This window comes from Somniosus microcephalus, chromosome 14, assembly GCF_052327205.1.
Source record: "Somniosus microcephalus isolate GS21.2 chromosome 14, FLI_Smic_1.0, whole genome shotgun sequence".
NCBI classification, from domain to species: domain Eukaryota; kingdom Metazoa; phylum Chordata; class Chondrichthyes; order Squaliformes; family Somniosidae; genus Somniosus; species Somniosus microcephalus.
Genome location: NC_141000.1, coordinates 9,124,577 through 9,139,997, shown reverse-complemented (window position 1 = coordinate 9,139,997; position 15,421 = coordinate 9,124,577). Strand labels below are relative to the sequence as shown.

The window sequence follows — 15,421 nt, the reverse complement described above, 5'->3', positions numbered from 1 at the left end:
CTTAGCCATGGATGGCTGTCTTTTCTTTTACACCCTTTTCTTCTCAGTGGAATATATATTTTTTGGAAGTTGTAAAATAACTCCTTAAATGTACACCACTGATCATGTATCGTCTTTCTCTTTAATCTATTTTCCCAATCCACTCTACTCAATTCCGCTCTCATACCTTCATAGTCTCCTTTATTCAAGCTTAGCACGCTTGTTTGAGATCCAACCTTCTCACCCTCTAATTGAATATGGAATTCAACCATGTTATGGTCACTCATTCCAAGGGGATCCTTTACTGGGACATTTTTAATTAATCCTGTCTCATTACACAGGACCAGATCTAAGGTTGCTTGCCCCCTGGTCGGTTCAGTTACATACTGCTCAAGAAACCCATCCCTAATACACTCAATGAACTCATCCTCAAGGCAGCCCTGCCCAATTTGATTTGTCCAATTAATATGATAGTTAAAATCCCCCATAATTATAGATGTTCCCTTATTACAAGCCTCAACTATTTCCTGATTGATACTCCGTCCAACAGAGTTGCAACTGTTCGGAGGCCTATAGACTACGCCCACTAGTGTTCTTTTCCCCTTATTATTCCTTACCTCCACCCAAACTGTTTCATTATCCTGATCTTTTGACCCAATATCATTTCTCTGTATTACAGTGATTCTTTCCTTTATTAACATAGCCACCCCACCTCCCCTTCCTTCCTGCCTGTCCTTCCTGATCGTTAAATAACCTGGTATGTTTAATTCCCAGGCATTGTCACCCTGCAGCCATGTTTCTGTAATGGCCACAAGATCATACCCATATGTAGTTATTTGTGCCATTAACTCGTCTATTTTGTTACGAATGCTACGTGCATTCAGATAGAGAACTTTCAAATATGTTTTGTGACACTTAGTTCCTGCTTTTGCCCTTTTTATTACTTTACCTTTTACTCCATACCTTCTGCCCCTTCCTGACACGCTCTGGTTTTTAATTTCCCCACTGCTACCTAAGTCTATGACCTTCTCTGTTGTCATTTTTATTATTTGCTCTCTAGGAACCTCCCCCGCACTCGTTAGTTTAAAGCCCTCTCTACAGCCCTAGTTATATGATCCGCCAGGACTCTAGTCCCAGCACTGGCCAAGTGAAGCCCGTCCCAACGGAACAGCTCCCTCCTGCCCCAGTACCGGTGCCAGTGTCCCAGGAAGCAAAGCCCATTTCTCCCACACCAGTCTTTGAGCCACGCATTTAACTCTCTAATTTTATTTGTCCTAGCCAAATTCACTCGTGGCTCAGGTAATGATTATTACCCTTGAGGTTCTGTTTTTTAATTTGACCCCTAGCTGCTCATACTCCTTTAACAGAACCGGCTTCCTAGTCCTATCTATGTCGTTTGTACCAACATGGACCACGACAACTGGATCCACCCCCTCCCACTGCAAGTTTCTTTCCAGCCCAGAGGAGATGTCCTTAACCCTGGCACCGTGTAGGCAACACAGCCTTCGGGACTCTCGCTCTCGGCTGCAGAGAACTCTATCTATCCCCCTAATAATACTGTCCCCTACCACTACAACATTTCTATTTACTCCCCCCTCTTCAATGGCCCACCGTTCCACGGTGCTGTGGCCAGTTTGCTCATCCTCCCTGCAGTCCCTGCTCCTGTCCCCACAGGGAGTAAGAACCTCGAACCTGTTGGACAAGAGCAAGGGCTGCGGCTCCTCCAGCTCTACCTCCTGGATCCCCGTACCTGCCTCACTCGTAGTCACACCGTCCTGTCCCTGACCATGGGCTGCATCTGAATTAATTAACTTCATAGGTGTGACCACCTCCTGATACACAGAGTCCAGGTACTTCTGCCCCTCCCTGATGTGTTGCAGTGTCTGAAGCTCAGACTCCAGCTCATCAACACGGAGCTGGAGTTCCTGTAGCAGCAGACACTTGTCACAGACGTAATCACCATGAGCCTCAATGGGGTTCACCGGCTCCCACATCTCGCAACAGTAACACATCACCTGCTCCATTCTATGTAATTAATTAAATTTTTTATTGTTAGTTATGGACACCCTCTGCCCGATTTTAGATGCTAGTATCCCCTTTAATTAATTGGATTTAAATTAAATCAATCCCTCTAGTTACACCAGTTAAATGGTTTACCAACAGTCACTCTGCACCAGAAAGGCCTTATTAACTACAACCCACAGAGTTAAAGTTTGAAAAGAGCACCTAACACCCCACTTACCCTAACTCACACTTACCCAAACTCACAGCACTCTTTGATGACTCGCACTAGGACTGGTCTTTTTATACTGTTTGTTTGTTTACAGCCAAATGAGTCACCCCTGCTCATTGGTTAGAAAACTGGTTTCCACTGCCTGCTGTGCCAATTTACTCCTACTGCAGTGTAACCTTGTTTTACTCTTCTTAAACCAACAGAATCCCAAATATTTAACTTTTCCCCTTTACTTAAACTGCTTAAGTAATCTTATCAAGAATGATTTAAAGAGAAATAACAATTAAAGAACTCTCACACTTACCCGAACTCACAGCACTCTTTGATGACTCGCACTCAGTGCTTGCTCGCACTAGGACTGTGAGATTAGGCTGGATATTTGGCCGGCGCGGACACGATGGGCCGAAATGGCCTCCTTCCGTGCTGTAACTTTCTATGATTCTATGATTAACCAATTCCCTTTTGAAAGATATTATTAAATCTGCTTCCACCGCCCTTTCAGGCACTGCATTCCAGATCGCAACAACTCGCTGCGTAAAAATGTTTCACCCATGTCGCCTCTGGTTCTTTTGTCGATTATCTTAAATCTGTGCCTCTGGATAGCGACACTGGAAACAGTTTCTCCTTAGTTACTCTATCAAAGCTCTTCATGATTTTGAACACCTCTATCAAATCTCCCCTTAATCTTTTCTGCTCTAAGGAGAACAACCCCAGCTTCTCCAGTATCTCCACATAACTGAAGTGCCACATCCCTGGTAAATTCTAGTAAATCTCTTCTGCACGCTCTACCCAAGGCCTTGGCATCCTTCCTAACGTGTGGTAAACATAGAAACATAGATAGGAGCAGGAGTAGGCCATTCGGCCCCTCGAGCCTGCTCCGCCATTCAATGAGATCATGGTTGATCATCCAAATTCAGTACCCTGTCCCTGCCTTCTCCCCATACCCCTTGATCCCTTTAGCCTTAAGAAATTGACCACAATACTCCACCTGGGGCCTAACCGGTGTTGTAGAAAATAACTACAAGCAGACGTACAGTTACACATTTCATTAAAATTATATTTAGACAAATAGTATTGCAGATGTTAAAAAGAAGGAAAAAAACATGTGGTTCAAGGCAAGTGGAACATTTGTAACCCCATATTATTTTTGGTCAATGTGCCGAAATATTTTCTGGACCATGGAGTTGGTAGGGTCTGAGGTTTTGCGTCCTACACAGTGAGTTCTTACTATGAACCAGTCAGGGACGGCTGCAAGAAGACGCCAGGTGCTTTCCCCATGGAGCTGGAAGAAAAATTGAAGGGCAAGTCAGACGAGGTCACTCTCATGCATTTGTTCACGGCCAACTCCAGAATGGCATTGGGAGAAGGTTTACTGCCTGCCCAATTTGCTGGGGAATGGCACGTGGCTTGGGGCAACCTAAAAGAAGAGGGAGATATAACAAAAAAAGGGTGATTATAAATAGCTGCAGGGGCCCTCGGCAGATTAATTACTAATCTACCCAGCTAGCTTTAAATCTTTATTTGTTTTTAATCTGATCTAATTCTATGACTATGTGCAGTCTCCCAAGGGACGACGCTCATTGCCAACCTCTCTGGTCTGTTGTAAGACTCCACTGGTTTCTCTCTCTATATATATTTTTTAAAAAGCCATTGATTTTATGGACAAATCACGGGTGGAAGTTGACTGTCAAATTCAGCAGCCAGTGCTATAACAGGCTGCCGCAACTCGAAATGTGGTCATTTGATATGTGAGTTGTAGAAAACATGCCAGAATATGTCGAGGATTTTCGTGTCAGATGAGGCTGACACCTGTCATTACTGTCATTCAAGTGTTAGTCATTCCTATTGCTCATACTACTATTCTGTCATATTGTGCAGAAGCACAGACACACACACCGAGCCTCAGTTTGGAAAACTGCATCATGATACATTTACATACTCCTACAGCTGCAGTCCAAACTGGCTATGTCACCCTGAGCTAATTGGGGTCATAGGCATTTTTCCTGCCTGGAGTCATGTTGTTTAAAGGAGTTGGCTACAACAGGCTGACACAGACCCGGGTCCTGCTGACAATATTTTTTTTCTCTCTCCTAGTTTAAAAACAGTTTGTTTGTGCCTTAAAGTTTCGGAACTGTAAAGAAAATGATAGGAGACACATCAGAGAGAGAGAGAGAGAGGAATCCCATCCTGTCTTGTGCGAGTGAATAAAGTCCTGTGCCTTTCCCCCCCGCCAGTGGGAGAAGGGAGGGAAAGTCCGGCTGACAGAAAGCCGGCCTGTGGGAGCCCCCGGAGCCCAGGGGAAGTGCAGGTAACAGCATGCTGTCCTAGCAGCTGTTTCAGCGTCGATTACACTGTCAATTTGTTGCCATGCAGCCGGTGCTCTATCTAGCTCACATTTAATCTTTAATGCTCCGCCAAGGCAAAGACCAAGCAAGACACAAGTCCGTTCACAACCTTCCATCGGCAGGTGTGCAATTGTGCAAGGTAAGACAATAGATTCAATCTGTACGGATGCTCTAAAGTAGTACTGTGTTTTTAATAACCAAAAGAAAAAAATTCATTTAGTTTTGTACACGATCCACTGTCTACTTGGTTTATCTTCCTGATTACTAGCAATTAACTTTGCTTATCTTGAACTTTTATGAACTCTAAAAATAAATAGAATGCATGAAACAGTGCTATGAATTCTAAAAGTTATTACTCAGAAGGAAAGCATAGAAAATCCATCGAACTCTTCTGCTTTTTCCCCCCAGCTTTGTTATTACAGATTATTCTTTACGTTGCTTTTACCCCATCTTCTATTTCTACATTTGACGTTAGAAGGGGATGGGGAAATCGCCCTGGATTCCGCTTAACAGATACCGCTCCAGCAGAATAAGGGCACTTACTTTGCATGGGCGGTGCTAAGAAGGCTTTCCTAGTAAATGCCAGGAACTTCTAATGAATTGCAGTACCAATCTCTCCTCACAGCTGAAGAGCAGAAACCACAGTCAGACTTCGAGTACCATTGACCATATGATTACCACAAGGAGGCTACCTTCAGATAAACCTGTCCACATTTCCTTGAGCCTAGATGACCTTACAGGTATGGCAACATATTTCAGTTACAAAATGTTAAGACAAACAGGTCCAGATATGACACGGAATCCTTCAGTTAGCATTGCTATGTAAAATTGTGAAGATTTTATAAAGAGACAGGCTACAAAAGATTTCACTTTTAGACAATGAAGGGAATTTGACAATGTTAGATGTTTGGTACAGATGTGAAAAGAGACAGATTATAAAATGTAATGGACCTTGCCTTACTGTAATCCAATGACTGGTTTATTGCAGCATTTTTGACTACATTCCAGAGACAATAATTTTTAAAGGTGCAACAAATAACTGTAAAGTTAATTATGCATGATATTTGACAATTAGTCCAATTATTATTCCTCTTCGTTCAGTATTTTGCCTATGTTGTTTTCTTTTTCCTGCTACTGTGTATTTTATTGTGTAAGTAAAATCCAGAATAGTCATTTAACCATGTCAAAGTCATGTATGATGTTTTCTGTTGTATCTGTCGTGTACTCTATCCGGTGATAGGAGATGTGGGCATATTTTCTAGTCCACATAGTTTATGGCATCTGTGCAGAACAAGCACGTGAGGACTGGGAAATAGTGCCGAGATCCATATTGCCAGTCCCTGCCCAGTCTACAATCCTCTTATCCATCTGGCCTAAAGTGTTTTTGCACAAAATGTGCGAGAGCTTCATTTAAAGCAATGGGGATGGCAGCGTAAAGAGCACATGCTTCATTCTCTCGTGAAATGGGTTGATGAAGGTCAGGCCAGTTCTGAGCTAACAATGTGTGACTGCTCAAAGGGGAACCAGCTAGATTTTTCACAAGTTCATTTCTGACAGTGGACTTTGAATGTTGATTTCTGAGAATTGAATTTCTAAGATTTTAGCCTTTTTTTGAACAATTTTTGCTTTTTTTAAAACCCAGATTTTTGGTAGCAACATTTTTGATTGCTACAATTAAAAATCAGAATATGGGAATTTATTTAAATTCTTCTGTTCTATGTTAGTTGGAGAAGAAAGAAGAGGACGATAGGTGGGATGTGAGATAGGTTTGCTCGCACCTAAGATGGGCTGCCTGTATTTGCCCTTATCCATGCAGTCGTGTGTGCAGATCCAGGCACACCTACTTAGGATTGTCTGAGAAAACTGGAGGCATTCTGTCTGCTAGCATCTGATCTGCAGACCAATAGCTATCAAGGACACCATAGTTCTAGATGTAATATCTCCAAGTTTGCAGATGACACAAAGCTGGGTGGGCATGTGTGCTGTGAGGAGGATGCCGAGAAACTCCAGTATGATTTGGACAGGTTGGGTGATTGGGCAGAAGCATGGCAGATGCAATATAACGTGGATAAATGCGAGGTTATCCACTTTGGTGTCAAAAACAGGAAGGCAGATTATTATCTGAATGGCAATAGATTGGGAGAAGAGGAAGTGCAACGAGAATTGGGTGTCCTTGTGCACCAGTCGATGAAAGTAAGCATGCAGGTGCAGCAGGCGGTTAAGAAGGCAAATGGTATGTTGGCCTTCGTAGTGAGAGGGTTTGAGTGCAGGTACAAGGATGTCTTGCTGCAGTTGTACAGGGCCTTGGTGAGACCACACCTTGAGTATTGTGTGCAGTTTTGGTCACCTTATCTGAGGAAGGATGTTCTTGCCATGGAAGGAGTTCAGCAAAGATTCACCAGACTGATACCTGGGGTGGCAGGAATGACGTATGAGGAGAGATTGGGTCAATTGGGCTTGTACTCGCTGGAGACTGGAAGAATGAGAGGGGATCTCATTGAAACTTATAAAATTCTAACAGGACTAGACAGACTAGATGCAGGAAGGATGTTCCCGATGGTCGGGGAGTCCAGAACCAGGGGTCACAGTCTAAGGATAAGGGGTAAGCCATTTAGGACAGAGATGAGGAGGAATTTCTTCACCCAGAGAGTGGTGAACCTGTGGAATTCTCTGCCAAAGAAGGCAGTTGAGGCCAATTCATTAAATATATTCAAGAAGGAGTTAGATATATTTCTTGAGGCTAAAGGGATCAAGGGGTATGGAGAGAAAGCAGGGACCGGGTACTGAATTTGGATGATCAGCCATGATCTCATTGAATGGCGGAGCAGGCTCGAGGGGCCGAATGGCCTACTTCTGCTCCTATCTTCTATGTTTCTGAGCCTTTGTGCCATTTGATTCCAAGCGACTGCAGTGCACAGTTGCACCAAGCAGGTCATTGATGCATTCTTTGCCAGCTCAAGCAGCTTCATCACTTTCTCCAGGAAACCCAGCAGCAGAACGAGAGGGCATTGCAATTTCTCTGCATTGCAGGTTTCGATGAAGTCCGGAGCATCATTGATGGCACCCAGGTGACCATTTGGGGTCCAACACACAGTCCCATGGCTTTCATGAACCGCAAGGGTTTCCACTCCATAAATGTACAGTGGCCAATGACCAGCAACATGGGATCATGCAGATCAATGCCTGCTTCCCAGGCAGCAGTCGTGACACTTCGATTTTATGAGTCCTCCTTTGGTCTAAACACGGAGAAATGAAGAAAGGGGGGCAGCTCACCTGCAGGCAGTGACAGAGTAGGACTATTTAAATGATCTAGATGACATCTCTGCTAAATTTGCAGCTTTGCAGCTCGAGTCATAAGAACATAAGAAATAGGAGCAGGAGTCAACCATACGGCCCCTCGAGCCTGCTCCGTCACACGGCCCCTCGAGCCTGCTCCACCACACGGCCCCTCGAGCCTGCTCCGTCACACGGCCCCTCGAGCCTGCTCCGCCACACGGCCCCTCGAGCCTGCTCCACCACACGGCCCCTCGAGCCTGCTCCACCACACGGCCCCTCGAGCCTGCTCCACCACACGGCCCCTCGAGCCTGCTCCACCACACGGCCCCTCGAGTCTGCTCCACCACACGGCCCCTCGAGCCTGCTCCACCACACGGCCCCTCGAGCCTGTTCCACCACACGGCCCCTCGAGCCTGCTCCGTCACACGGCCCCTCGAGCCTGCTCCGCCACACGGCCCCTCGAGCCTGCTCCGCCACACGGCCCCTCGAGCCTGCTCCGCCACACGGCCCCTCGAGCCTGCTCTGCCATACGGCCCCTCGAGCCTGCTCTGCCATACGGCCCCTCGAGCCTGCTCCACCATTCAACAAGATCATGGCTGATCATCGACCTCAACTCCACTCTCCCGCCCGATCTCCATATCCCTTGATTCCCCTAGAGTCCAAAAATCTATCTATCTCAGCCTTGAATATACTCAAAGACTCAGCATTCACAGCCCTCTGGGGCAGAGAATTCCAAAGATTCACAACCCTCTGAGTGAAGAAATTCCTCCTCATCTTGGTCTTAAATGGCCGACCTCTTATCCTGAGACTATACCCCTTAGTTCTAGACACTCCAGCCAGGGGAAACAACCTCTCAGCATCTACCCTGTCAATCCCCCTCAGAATGTTGTATGTTTCAATGAGATCACCTCTCATTCTTCTAAACTCCAGAGAGTATTGGCCCATTCTACACAATCTCTCATCATAGGACAACCCCCTCATCCCAGGAATCAATCTAGTGAACCTTCGTTGCACTGCCTCTAAGGCAAGTATATCCGTCCTTAGATAAGGAGACCAAAACTGTGCACTGTACTCCAGGTGTGGTCTCACCAAGGCCCTGTACAATTGTAGCAAGACTTCCTTACTCTTATACTCCAACCCCCTTGCAATAAAGGCCAACATGCCATTTGCCTTCCTTATTGCTTGCTGTACCTGCATGCTAGCCAAGCTCTCGTATATAAAAACATCACCTAAGTGTCAGAGCCTCTTGTGCACAACCTCCATGAACATAGTCCTTTACAGCACTTTAACTACTTTGATCTGCTAAGATCTTATTTTGTACCATCAGAAGAAAACTCTCTGGACAGAGCTGATATAAACTGTAACCAAATGTAATATCTTGAAAGTGATGAGTCTATGCGCCTTGTGTGTTTTACCCCAGTGCTTCCCCTTGGTGACAGTGTAGCCTAGATTTTCTGATATTGGTGCAGTTTAAATCTGAATGGTTAGATCTGAATTGTGTTGTTTGCACTTAATTTTTTTGAAGTTAGTTCATTGGCATATCTTGAAGTGTAGATTTGGATGGGTGCAGATTGCATGCTTGTGGTGGGAACAGAAAATTCAGTGTCACAGGAACATAGGAACAGGAGTAGACCATTCAGCCCCTCGAGCCTGTTCCGCCATTCAGTTAGATCACGGCTGATCTGTATCTTAACTCCATCTACCCGCCTTGGTTCTGTAACCCTTAATACCCTTGCCTAACAAAGATCTATCAATCTCAGTTTTGAAATTTTCAGTCGATCTATCAAATCCTTTAAACATCTTAAACACCTCAATTAGATCACCCCATAATCTTCTATGAAGTCGGTAGAATTTAAAGTATGGAGGATGTGGTAAACCACGTTCACTATCGTTAGCACTGTTCACCACTGTTCGTTATAACTGTATCACTGACCACTATTGTATCACGGTACGAGGTCGCCTCTTGCCACACTGCTATACCTGGGATGACCACTGCCGACTCCGCCTTGGCTCCACCCACCAGGCCAGGTATAAAGGTGAGCGACTGGCTGGTATTCCTCCTGCTTGGATCGGATCACCCACGAGAGTGGGCTGTTATTTAGTCAATAAAAACCTTTAGTCACCTTCGTAACTCTTCGCCTTTTATTGGAGGAATTGATAGGTATATCAATTTTATTGACTAAATTTAATGATGTCCGACAACGAGTCACAACCGGCGGAGGAGCCACCAGCGCAGCTCCCAGGAGCACAGCCACACCAGCCAGCTTGGCTGCGAGCCCTCAGACCGCCGTACCTGGACCTGAACCCACGAGCAGCAAACTCAGCCGCAGACTTTAAACACTGGCTGGTCTGCTTCGAATCATACCTGAGAGAATCCAGCGTCCCTCAGGCATCCAAACTAAGTGTCCTGCAGGCACAACTGAGCCCGAGAGTATACACTCTCATCGAGGACATGACTACCTACGAGACCGCCATCAACCTGCTGAAACAGAAGTACCGGACCCCGGTAAACTACATGTACGCTAGGCACCTCCTAAGATCACGGCCGCAACAGCCAGGAGAATCAGTAGCCGAATTCTCACAGGCGCTATATGCACTCGCCAGGAACTGTGACTTTAAATCGGTGTCGGCAGCCGAAAATACTGAAGATAATATCCGCGACGCATTCCTGAAAGGCCTACGGTCCGAGTACTCACGGCAAAGACTGCTGGAAGCTAAAGACCTCAGCATGGAAAAAGCTGAAGCCCTCGCTATCTCCCTGGAAGTGGCCCACCAAGATCAGGAAGCATTCACCAGGTACTGCTCGCGACCCTGGGACTCGGGCCCGACCCCTACCACAGCACCCTTCCCAGCGCCGCCCCCGGGACCTACCTCTGCGTCGGCGTCCCGGACCCGACCGGCCCCGCCACCCCCGGCACCGGCCCCGACATCGGGCATCCGCGATCGGGCCGCCGGCTGTTTTTTTTGTGGCCAGGAGAAGCACCCGAGGTCGCGCTGCCCAGCCAAGAACTCCATATGTAGAACCTGCCTGAAGAAAGGCCACTTCTCCAAGGCCTGCAGGAGCGGATCCTCAGAGGCCAGCAGTGCCGCATGCGAACTATGGGGGCGGCCATCTTCGTTTAGGGCAACTGAGGCCAGCATCCCCACACATGAGTCATGGGGGCGGCCATCTTTGTTTAGGGCAACTGAGGCCAGCATCCCCACACATGAGTCATGGGGGCGGCCATCTTTGATTAAGGCAACCGACCCCAATAGTGCCTCATGGGGCCCTACCTCGTGGGAGACGCCATTTTACTCACCACGCCCGACCGCCTCGCCCGCAGATGACAACGACTCGCTCAGCTACACACTAGCTTCCGTCACCCTGGACCAAGCCCGCCCGCACCATCTGTCCAAGTCAATGATGGACATCAAAGTGAACGGCCACGCCACGACCTGCCTGTTCGACAGCGGAAGCACGGAGAGCTTCATCCACCCAGACACGGTGAGCCACTACTCCCTCTCTGTCCTACCAACGCGCAGCCGAATCTCGATGGCATCGAGGTCCCACGCCACGGACATCAGCGGCTACTGTGTCGTGACCCTGTCGGTTAAGGGCACGGAGTATAAAAACTTTAAACTCCTCGTCCTCCCCCATCTCTGCGCTGCCGTCCTACTAGGGCTGGACTTCCAATCCCACCTCCAAAGCGTAACCCTAGCATACGGTGGACCCCTCCCCCCACTCACAGTCAACAACCAGCAAACGTTAAACCGCCCACCGCGTAACACCTGCAGCCTCTCCACCCTCAAGGTCCCGCCACCCTCTCTGTTTGCTAACCTTACCCCTGACTGCAAACCCGTCGCTACCAAAAGCAGGCGGTATAGCGCCGGGGACAGAGCCTTCATTAGCTCTGAGGTGCGGCGCCTCCTGAAAGAGGGCATTATCGAGGGGAGCAGCAGCCCCTGGCGTGCCCAGGTCGTAGTCGTAAAGACCGGCGATAAAAACCGCCTGGTCATCGACTACAGCCAGACCATAAACAGATATACCCAGCTGGACGCATACCCCCTCCCCCGCATATCTGACATGGTCAATCAGATTGCACAGTATAAAGTATTCTCGACCATCGACCTGAAGTCGGCCTACCACCAACTCCCTATCCACCCTGAGGACCGCCAGTATACCGCCTTCGAGGCGAATGGGCGCCTATACCACTTCCTTAGGGTCCCCTTCGGTGTCACTAATGGGGTCTCGGTCTTCCAAAGGGAGATGGACCAGATGGTTGACCAGAACGAACTGCAGGCTACATTCCCCTACCTAGATAACGTCACTATCTGCGGCCGCGACCAGCAGGAACATGACGCGAATCTGGAGAAATTCCTCCGTACGGCCCAACGGCTGAACCTCACCTACAATAAGGAGAAATGCGTGTTTAACACCACGCGCCTTGCCATCCTCGGCTGCGTAGTGGAGAACGGAATCATCGGCCCCGACCCAGAAAGAATGCGCCCCCTCATGGAGCTACCCCTCCCCCACTGCCCTAAAGCACTTAGGAGAACCCTGGGGCTTTTCGCCTACTATGCCCAATGGGTACCCAATTACGCGGACAAAGCCAGACCCCTCCTGAAAGCCACTTCCTTCCCCCTCACGGAGGAGGCGTGCGCGGCCTTCTCCCTCATTAAGGGAGACATAGCCAAGGCCACGATGCACGCAGTGGACGAGTCCATCCCCTTTCAGGTGGAGAGCGACGCCTCCGACTTCGCCTTAGCCGCCACCCTAAACCAGGAGGGGAGGCCAGTGGCCTTCTTCTCAAGGACCCTACAGGGCCCCGAGATCCGACATTCGTCGGTCGAGAAAGAGGCCCAGGCGATCGTGGAGGCAGTACGGCGCTGGAGGCACTACCTGGCAGGCAAACGATTTACCCTCCTCACCGACCAGCGTTCGGTGGCTTTCATGTTTAATAACAAGCTGAAGGGCAAAATCAAGAATGACAAGATTTTGAGATGGAGAATCGAGCTCTCCACCTACGATTATGAGATCTTGTACCGGCCAGGCAAGCTGAACGAATCCCCTGATGCCCTTTCACGAATGACATGCGCCAGCGCGCATATCGATAGGCTTCAGACCCTCCACGACCAGCTCTGCCACCCCGGAGTCACCAGACTCTACCATTTCATTAAGGCCCGCAACCTGACCTACTCCATCGAGGAGGTCAGGACCATGACCAGGAACTGCCAGACCTGTGCGGAGTGCAAACCGCACTTCTATAGGCCGGACCGAGCAAGCCTGATCAAGGCCACCCGCCCCTTCGAGCGCCTGAGCATCGACTTTAAGGGGCCCCTCCCGTCCTCTGACCGTAATGTGTACTTCCTCAACATCGTTGATGAGTACTCCCGTTTCCCCTTTGCCTTCCCCTGCCCCGACATGACCAGTAGCACGGTCATTAAGTGCCTGAATGCCCTCTTCGCCTTGTTCGGGTTCCCGAACTATATACACAGCGACCGGGGCTCCTCCTTCATGAGCGAGGAACTCCGGCAATTCCTCCTAGAGAGAGGTATTGCAGCAAGCAGGACCACCAGCTACAACCCCAGAGGTAACGGTCAGGTGGAAAGAGAGAACGCGACGGTATGGAAGGCCGTCCTCTTAGCCTTAAAGTCTAAGGGCCTCCCAACCTCCCGCTGGCAAGAAGTCCTCCCGACAGCGCTGCACTCCATCCGGTCATTACTTTGCACGGCCACTAACACCACCCCCCATGAACGAATGTTCGTTTTCCCCAGGAAGTCGACTACGGGAACCACTCTACCAACCTGGCTGACCGCCCCGGGGCCGGTCTGGCTGCGGAAACACGTGAGGACCCATAAAACGGACCCCCTGGTCGAGAGGGTGAACCTCCTGCACGCCAACCCCCAGTACGCCTACGTGGCGTACCCAGACGGGCGGGAGGACACTGTCTCCCTACGAGACCTCGCACCCTCAGCCGATCCGGAAACACCGCCACCACCCCCCCCAACCTCAGTCCAGGTAGACGGCATGCCGGAACCCCACGAGCCCTCGCCGACCACGCAAACACCAGCATCAACACCGGATAAGGCACCAGCACCGGATAAGGCAACACCACCGCTGCGGCGATCGGAGAGGCTTACGAAGCCTCCGGACAGACTGACCTACCAGAATTGGTAGTACACTTCACCCCGCCGGACTTAATTCTAAACAAGGGGTGAATGTGGTAAACCACGTTCACTATCGTTAGCACTGTTCACCACTGTTCGTTATAACTGTATCACTGACCACTATTGTATCACGGTACGAGGTCGCCTCTTGCCACACTGCTATACCTGGGATGACCACTGCCGACTCCGCCTTGGCTCCACCCACCAGGCCAGGTATAAAGGTGAGCGACTGGCTGGTATTCCTCCTGCTTGGATCGGATCACCCACGAGAGTGGGCTGTTATTTAGTCAATAAAAACCTTTAGTCACCTTCGTAACTCTTCGCCTTTTATTGGAGGAATTGATAGGTATATCAGAGGACAATTAAAGTGCTTCTGCAATGTCCACTGCTGTCAATAGTTGGTCCTGACCACTTTCTGGCACATCTACTGACATTTGAGTAAAGGAGTCCAGTTGGTCTGAATGTTGCATTGCCCTTCGAGACATCATCCTTGTCGGTGCCTGGGCCAGTCATGTTTCTGCTGATCCTCCAGCCAGCAGCTTCCTGCTTCTCCACTGCCACCATTACATGCTCCTGCTCACTGATTCTCCTCAGACTGTCTACCTAAGCCCCCCAGGGTGGGTTCTTGCAATGGATGGAGTCATTAGTTCAAGCAATCTTAATCCAGCTCTCAATGCAGACAAATCCATTGTAGGGATTCACCCTCAGATTCCAAATGAAAGGCCCTGTTTTCCTGCAGACCATTTGAGGCTTTTTACAGCACTATTGGAACAGCATGGTTGAGCATACACTGGGTCCAATTTTCATCAACATTACATTCAAAAAATGAATCACACAGGGCATAACAGAACACAAAATCAGGCAGAAACTGACTGCAGCCTATTCTGGACCGGTTCCTACTCATGGTTGGATTTGGGGCTCTTAAAATTGACAGGAACTTCACTTAATGCATAAGAAAGGGCATTGAAGTCTCCTACTTGATTTCCAATGGGTAGGAAGATGAATGCCAAGTCCAACCTGCAGCCAGATAACCTGGACTACAGTGTTTCTAGGGGCAGACCTTCAGGCTAGAAGTCATTTAAGGCATACAGATGTTGAAGGTAAGTGCTCTTCAGCCACATCTGGTCAGTTTTTATTAATTTATTTACCTGCTTGTGCCGAGGCTCTCGTGAGCCTTTGTACCAGATTTCCTTATGGCTATTTTGCTCCCAGCACCATTACCCATGGTGCCAGTGGGTTTCCCAATGGGAATCCTCTGAGCTGACGTGTTTGGAAGAAGAAGAGGAGCTACGCAGGGATGCCAGGAATGTCAGGCTGCCTAAGAGATGCTCCGTGCCCTCATGCTCGCACCTGCACACCCACATCTATAGAGAGAAGTGAAATGACCGCTGACATGAATCTTGTCATTCATGAAAGAAAGACTTATGAAATAATACTGAGT

At 48.6% G+C, this 15,421-nt stretch overlaps 1 protein-coding gene across 2 annotated transcripts in view; it reads left to right on the top strand.

The window, feature by feature from the left end:
• Positions 1-4,189: 4,189 nt before the first annotated feature.
• The window catches only part of map3k7cl (map3k7 C-terminal like), a 118,904-nt gene continuing 107,672 nt past the window's right edge, over positions 4,190-15,421 (top strand). The window contains exons 1-2 of one of the 2 annotated variants that reach the window (XM_086006206.1): positions 4,190-4,696; positions 5,183-5,297. In XM_086006206.1, coding sequence (XP_085862332.1) covers positions 4,619-4,696; positions 5,183-5,297 — 193 coding nt within the window. In that variant the 5' untranslated portion in view covers positions 4,190-4,618. Of the gene's footprint in view, positions 4,697-5,182; positions 5,298-15,421 lie in introns of those variants that run through there. The other variant, XM_086006207.1, reaches the window with a different exon arrangement.